The 7,922-nt window shown below is 35.4% G+C and overlaps 1 protein-coding gene across 1 annotated transcript; it reads right to left on the reverse strand.

The window, feature by feature from the left end:
* Positions 1–475: 475 nt before the first annotated feature.
* Positions 476–7,568, reverse strand: LOC112465291 (exportin-4-like). Its single transcript, XM_025032773.1, has 12 exons — positions 7,371–7,568; positions 5,851–6,240; positions 5,491–5,758; positions 4,634–5,091; positions 4,243–4,501; positions 3,901–4,157; positions 3,386–3,825; positions 2,080–2,357; positions 1,800–1,972; positions 1,384–1,706; positions 913–1,141; positions 476–824 (listed from the first exon to the last, which is right to left on the reverse strand). Exons 1-12 carry the CDS (start codon positions 7,419–7,421, stop codon positions 528–530), a joined length of 3,423 nt encoding a protein of 1,140 aa, XP_024888541.1. The 5' UTR covers positions 7,422–7,568; the 3' UTR covers positions 476–527.
* Positions 7,569–7,922: the final 354 nt, after the last annotated feature.

The following is a 7,922-nucleotide window of genomic DNA, read 5'->3' on the forward strand; positions in this document are numbered from 1 at the left end:
ATATATATATATATATATATATATATATATATATATATATATATATACATATACATATATACATAATACAAAATATAAATTATATAAATATATAAATAAATTTAATGTTACTTTAATAAGCATTCCTTTGTGAAACATTGAGGATCATTGAGGCGATCCACGGGGAGGCTAACGACGATCTGTACCAAGTATATAAGTTCTCGTGTGTTTGTTTGTAAGGTAACTGGACATCCGTTACGAAACGTTTTCGTTTGACCGTTTGCTATCGGAAACGTGCATCGATGCTGTAACTAGTATTTATTATAAATATTATATTATGGTTACTCGAATATTTCGCTAGGCTCACTGTAAGTGGTAACGTGTAATAAATCGGTCAATAAAAAGCTTATATGCTTAAGTCCCCTTTTTACTTCTCAAAATCTAAACGATAACAATAGATTTAAACGAGATCTAACGATATCTAAATCCACGCGTGTATTGTTTAAATAAATCTTTTATTTTTGTTTATTTACATTTTAATTTCTATTTTACTTAACCATTAAAAATCCTTGTACGTTCACGACAAATTTATCGAAATTACTTTTGAACTTCAATCTCTGAGGACGGTTATTCAAGTCCATACTGAAGTCTATATCCGTCGTTAGCTCGGTGAACGCATTCGCTAATCTTTGTGCTACTTGTGGATCCGTTTGACTGGATACAATATTCTGTACAAGTTGCTGATATTGTTCTTGATAGCAATATATGAGATGGTAAAGAGGTGTACTGGCGTTCGAGATCAGATCTGAATCCATTTGATGTGACAGAATGAGACTTATCAGCAACTGAAAGGAAAAATTCAATATTTCAAAAATTGCTGTATCCTAAAAGGCACGTTTATATGCTCATAAGCTATCGCTTGTGAAAACTTACGTTCAAAAAGGGTGCCATTATGTCTTTGCGCCGCCGTCCTTGCGTAACCTCTTTGTGAATGTGCTTGGTCAAGGCTTGGATTGTATCACAGCAAAGGCTAGCTACTTCATTGCCAAATGAATATAAACCTAATTCTACTGACGCTAAAAGCTGCTGCAGCAATTTAACAGGTAGCTCGCAAACTTTCTCAGGACATAGATCACATACAAATGCTATCATCTTGAAATACCTGTAAAATAGCAAATATTTAAATATATGCATACATAGTGATGATAAAAATGTTATAATAAATGTGAACTAATTCAAAAATTTCTTCAAATATATTTAACATCAACAAAAATTTTAAATTCTCAAATTATATACATAACTTATTTTACTGTAATTAATTTCAATATAATTTATTTTAATATATTGTTGAAAGTAAATATCTCTTTTCTGTTTATGTTGTATTACTAAAATATAATTACTTACTGTAAACAAAGCGACGGAAATTTTAACAAATCCATTGTCATCATAGGCATGATTATATTTAAGCCGTACAAGAAAACATCGGTAGATGGAATAAGCTCGGTGACCGGTTGTGCAGACGCACCTTGGCTGAATGGCTGGCTTACCTCGTGGTTTAAATTAAATAGGTCTTTAATTAATAAATTAGTTAATAATCGCATGAGTAACAGAATATCCTGAAAACTGTCCTCCTCCGCGGTCGAGTCTACAGTAAGCCGATGACTATTGCAGCGAGCATACGTTTCCATCGCTTGCACACAAGTTCGATAGACACGTATACAATCAACCTATTCAATAAAATAATACGTTGAAATTAAGATTACCATCAAAATGCCAGGCATTAACTGCGATAGCTCTATATAAATAATAATGATACTTACCTCCGATAAAAAGAATAAAATTTTTGTATATTCACTGAATAGCTCTAATATCAGCTGCACTATATCTTGATAATTATGATACAAGGATAATATTTTTGGAAGTCCGGCTAATATAGGAAAAGTATGTTGATACACGGGCGTTACTATCGGACTCTCAGCACCTTGCACCACACCTATTTAAATAAAATGACGATTATGCACGCGAAGTTTTATTTTAAGTCGGACAAAATACACGCGCATCGTTGATCACAAAGGTTTAAATAAATATTTAATGCATTACCTATACAGGATTCTAGTATATCTATGATTTGAACTTTAAATCGTTCTTCATGGTAAGACGACATGAAATTTTCACTAGAAGTTAATTGCGTGTATCTATTCTGTAAGCATTCTAGCGTTCGTGACCAATAGGATCGTTCAGTATTTTGTACCACGCTACCGGCATGAACCACCGCGCACATTAAACCTCTCTTGATAATCTGCGGGAAGTTATACTGCTCTTTCATAGCCAATTCAATGATATAAGTGAACTGCTCAGACTTCGACAAGCAGGAGGCTCTGAAAAATTAATATACTTAGATCTTAAATCATTTCAATGAAAATGTTATCACGATTACTTTAACGCGTTAAATCTTGTAATATATGCAACAAATGCTTTTATATTCTTTTATGCAAGCTGTAGCATGTAGTACATAGTACTTTATGCAAATATAATTAAATCACAAAGGAATAAGAATTACAAAAGAGCAAAAGACATTTACTTTGTTAAAGCAATCGTAAACGTAATATATTCATTAAAATACACGATAATTTGTCTAGGGCACGCATATTTACTTTTCTGAATTGTTTATCAAATCAAAATAGAGTGGGACGTTGAAAGCAAAATAAATGATTTTGAAAATAAAGACAAAGATTAGAAAATCATAGAAAGATTTAGATGTGGGTGAAGAGCGAGATAATAGATTATGATAACCCCTTTCAAAGCTGGAAGGCACAGAATAAGTAATCTATTAAAGAAAATCTTCGATGTCCAAACAGGTTAATATGAAAGTATATATATTCTCAGATATAACACATTAAATTCCTTTTTAAATACGCGATACATAAAATACAAAGTATTCATAAAATTTGTACTAAACTTCACGAGACTAATATGTCATTGATTAAAGGGAAGTGCTTTTCCATCGCCACAAGTAAAACTCCCAATTCACGACGCGATCATACATTAAATATTGAAAAGCTTTCATAAAGTTGAATTTTATCTATACAGATAAAATTATCAGTTTTCTTTTTAAGTTAATCATAAATAAATTTTAAGAGAGTATTAAAATTTGAGAATTTAAGCGGATATATATAATCACCTACCAGAAAACAAATGCCCCATATCTTTTTCATAAAATATCATCCAGTAAAAATCTTAGCGAAATCCATAATCCGTGGATTCTATCTGGAAGATTTTTCATTCTAGTCAAGTTCTATTTAAAACTTAATTTGATAATCATTAATTTGTACGGAAAAAATACCGTTGTCCCTAAACAAATTATTAATATGACTGCAGACAAATTTTGTGTATAAATTATATTTACCTCGTTCGCGAATTAACAAGAGATATTAATAATTTTATAGTTTCGTCTACTAGCGCCGGCTCGCTTTTAAAAGCGTTGATGTTGCAAATTATTTTGTCCAGAAGAAAATTCATTGACCATAATGCGCCGGGACTATCCTCGCCAAAAGCATGTAAAAGCGTGGTGCTCAACTCGGAATAATAGGTCTCGGTTGGCAAAAGATAGATCTCTGACCATCTGTGTAAAAACCATATTATTGTGCTGCTCAATTCGGGACTAAGTATATTCTCCAAGTGTATCGATATAGCAGTCTTTTCAATGGTGCACAAGCGAAAAACGCCTGTGATCAATCGAATAACTCGATCGATCGAGTCCGTGGGGCTGCTTATATCCGACTGAACATTTTGCGAAGACACTAAAAACTCCAATGTCCGGTTTACATCAACATTTCCCTCTCGGGACTAAAAGCACACGTACAAAAGAGATTTAGTACTTGGTTTACGAAAATGTAAAAGTTGCAGTAAATTTTTACAAACCTGTTTCATGCTGCATCGCGTAATTTCCAAAGGTACTAATGCGGTTTCACCCTCCGATTCCATGCAAAGAACGTGTCCCGTTATTAAAATAAGCCAATGCAAATCCTCGTATAACTCGTCCATAGAGGCAGGTCGAGACGACGATTCATTTTGTCCGACCATATTGTTCAGATTATCGCGTAATTTATGTATTCGATCTTCGAGTAATTGCGCTAATAGAGGTAAAGAATGATCTGGTACTTGTCTACCAAAGTTTCCTAGAGTTTATAACAAACGTTTGTTACTATTATCGATCCGCGTAATAAAATACATTTTGATAGGATCGACTGTACTTCTATTTACCAACTATTTGTAATTGCTCCTTAAATTTAACTTTGTCATCGTCCTCTACATCTGCTACTTCCTCGCTGAGACTTTTCCCACCGGCATTTCTCACACCTTCCGGAGATGATAAGTGACATCGAAGATACGTATTAAATATCTGAATAGAGCTCTGCTTACAAAAGTCTGATGGAAATTCGAACGCTGAATACAACATACACGACCATACTTCGAACATATGTTCCATAGCTTCCATATATAAGCAATCATCAGCGCGTATCTGTAAAGATGACAAAACATTAAGTTTTTTTGTTCTAATATCCACATTAATATTCACGGGTTGTAATTTCATAAATAAACTTCTGAACCGAAATTTAAACGCAAATTTTACTGAAATAGATGCAATAATTACCGATTCTTCTTGTGCAGCACATTCTATAAATAAGCATGTTAATCTTGTCAATTGTTCCAAAAATGGCTTGTACAAGTCCTCAGGAAGACTCTTCAATGAGCTTTGAAAGAAATAATTAATCTTTCTTATAATGTTGGTAATTCCATTCGCCTCTTGATCGCCAATCTCAATACTTAACACAAGCTTCAAGAATCTCTGCATGTAATTTGTCAAGTATTGCACTTTTACTTCTTCCACACCCAGGATTCTACCATGTAAGCTCGCTAGTTGTATCAGACAGTTCATAGCATGGTGTGCTAGCTGCGGATTGCTACGTACTTTCCAATACAGTGTAAAAAATAAATCTAATACTGCTGCATCTAGTATTACGTCTTGCCACTGTACGTTCAACCTCAATGGTGGATTATTCCCGGATTCATAAACCTCACACATGCTCTTAAGTAGTAATTTTTTAGGTAGTGCACTGGAGTTAAGGTATATATAACCAACTGTGATATAGCTCTATATAAAAATCTATCTCTGTTAGATCCTGTATATCCATATCTATCTCCATAATTATCCACATTTAATATTCAAAGGAATATATCAATTATGCCCTGCTTAATACCAAATGTGAATACTAAATATGAATCTCTGTTATATATTTATATCCATATCTATCTTCATAATCATTTCCCACATGTAGTATTCAAGTTAATACATCATTATTGATACATTTAATACTAAATGTGAAATATGAATTGAATACAAGCTGCAATGTCCAATTTCTTTCTTTATCTCTTTAGTTTATCTTTCAATTAATATATATTTTTGCATCAATATACATTGATCCCAAATGTAATTATAAAAAAGGATATAATTTACTTCAATAAATGGCCAAACGAGTATGCTCTCCACCATGGAAAGCAAGGACTTCACGAGGGGCAACGTCGATTCGTCAAAATCCTTCTTGATCAATTCACCAAATACCTCGATACAAAACTTGAAAATTCTTTTCATATCGCTTAGCTCAAAATGCTTCTTCGCCTTAAAATGTACTTCCCATGTCAGACCGATATCGGATGATTTCGCAGTCGTTGCGTATTCTTGCAATATCGCAGATAAAATATTGCATCCCAAAATTTGCTGTAAATAAAGAAATAGTCTTTCTTTCCTCTTTCTTTTCTCCTTTGCGTGCCATGCGAAAAATCAATATACCTATATCAATGTATACTTACATTTGGTAAGTTCCCACTCTTAATTAAATTTTCTATTTCACTCATTATTCGACTTCTCTCTATTCCAAAGTCATCCACGCTACCTCTCTTAACTATTATTGCAAAAACTTGAAGTATCCTCGTCCTGACATATGGCGCTAACGTAGGTTTGCTTATAACATAGTGCAACAAATATTGTCTTAATGAAGAGACGTCAGATTTTTCCAGAGTGGTCCACTCTTGTATCAGAGCTGTCTTTATCAAACCGGCCGTTTCAAACAATATGTAGTCCACAGAGCTCAATTCTAAAATTTGTTGACACAGTTGATACGGTGACTTTGTTTTACGGAAATTTAGGAACACAGCTTCCGCAGATTGACGCTGCTCCGATGAGATCAAATTAGGTGGCGCCTGAAAGCAACGCGAATACAAAATCACTTATCAACGTTCTACGTTTTCAAACATGTAGAAACAACTCAGAACATATAAACAGGATATTTTCTTTGTGTCTGGCAAATCTGAAGTTTAATATTTCTATATCTGTATTCATGTAAAATCAGCGATTTTTTTCGTCAATGGAGACCTAAGGATGCTTAAATAAGCAAAAATCAAACTGACTATTAACCCTAGATTATTTGCATGGAGTGTAAAATACACTTCAGTAACAGTAAAAAAGTTTTACTCTGTAAGTGTATTACATAGACTTGTAAGACTGGGGTATAAAATATACCACCACAGAGTAAAACCCACTCATCAGTGTAGCAACATCCAACATTTGTATTCAAATTCTATACGACAAAGGATTATCAGTGGCTGTAGCGAGCTTGGTTGGGGAATCGAGTGCCAATCTTAAGGAGAATAAGTATGTCTACGTTAAGCTCTGCTGGCATTCTGCCTACAATATCGATAACAGAGCGTGATTTTAATGTGAGAACGCAGTTGATAATCTGCAGCAATATTCCACTCGAAATCTGCTGGCAAACTTGCCAACATTTTGCCTTCTGGGAATCACACAGTCGCTTGAGTCGCTTCGGTTGACAAGTTTCTCTATCGTGGAACGAAGCACGCTTCCTTGAAGCAGTAAACACAAGAAATTACATAACACACGGAGTATTGCAATACACTCGAGACAGTTTTGTTTTGTTTTGCCTCGTACGGCACGTGCGTTCGTGGGAATCGCCTGTCCCGCATTAAAGAATTTCTCAAATCACAATTTTTCGCGAGATCCATGCGTGCGCGCGCGCGAATGTCCGCAGGACTTCGCCGAATCTCAAGAAATACCTTAAATAGGTCGTGACGCGGATCTTAACCCCAAAACGGGATCCTACGGATGCAAAAGAGTTCGCGGACAGGATAAAAGACGCGACGTTTCCTGGCAGATAAACTTTTTGGCTCTACGCGCGCTAACGCGCGGTAAGTCTCACAGGAATCCGCGAGCGGTATCCGAATTGTTTTCGCCGTATACCGATCATGCTTGGGTTTCGCGCAGTTTCGTGACAATCTATTTCGCGTGGCGAAAGAGAATTCGGGACGGTACTCACCAGAACGATTTGCGCCGCGGCTTCCAACTCCCTCAGCACTTCCTCCGCCATTTTAACGCGATTTGTTTATTTCAGTTATTAATTCAGTTATTCGGAGCAAATAAACAAACAATGCCACACGGCGCGTTGTGCAAAAACGCTTCACCCCCTTCACCCTGAACCTGAACCTAACCTGAACCACCCTGAACTGCACGTATCCAAACTGTCATGTCTGAAATAAAGGTGCAAAAGAGAGCGCGACCGGAGTAATGGCTGATTGGTCCCGGCAGACCCGGCATCTTCTCTACAAACAGTGGCGGGATCTCTTCCTCTGTTTTAAATGGAGATTAAATATAACAATATATATATATGCATATGTATATAATGATACTTCTTTTTAGTCTTTAAACACTCTCTTCCCTTTCATCGGCGAAAACTTCTTCTTAAAACGAGGAATATGCGGGATGAACGCCGGAAACGAATCCAAGATCTTTCAGTTTCTCATCATCCGCAATTACACGGAGTCATGTACGTCATCATACTCCACGTAATTTTCCGGAGTCTAGTTAGATA

Source organism: Temnothorax curvispinosus, unplaced genomic scaffold (genome assembly GCF_003070985.1).
Source record: "Temnothorax curvispinosus isolate PA1 unplaced genomic scaffold, ASM307098v1 QBEX01015043.1, whole genome shotgun sequence".
Lineage (NCBI taxonomy): Eukaryota > Metazoa > Arthropoda > Insecta > Hymenoptera > Formicidae > Temnothorax > Temnothorax curvispinosus.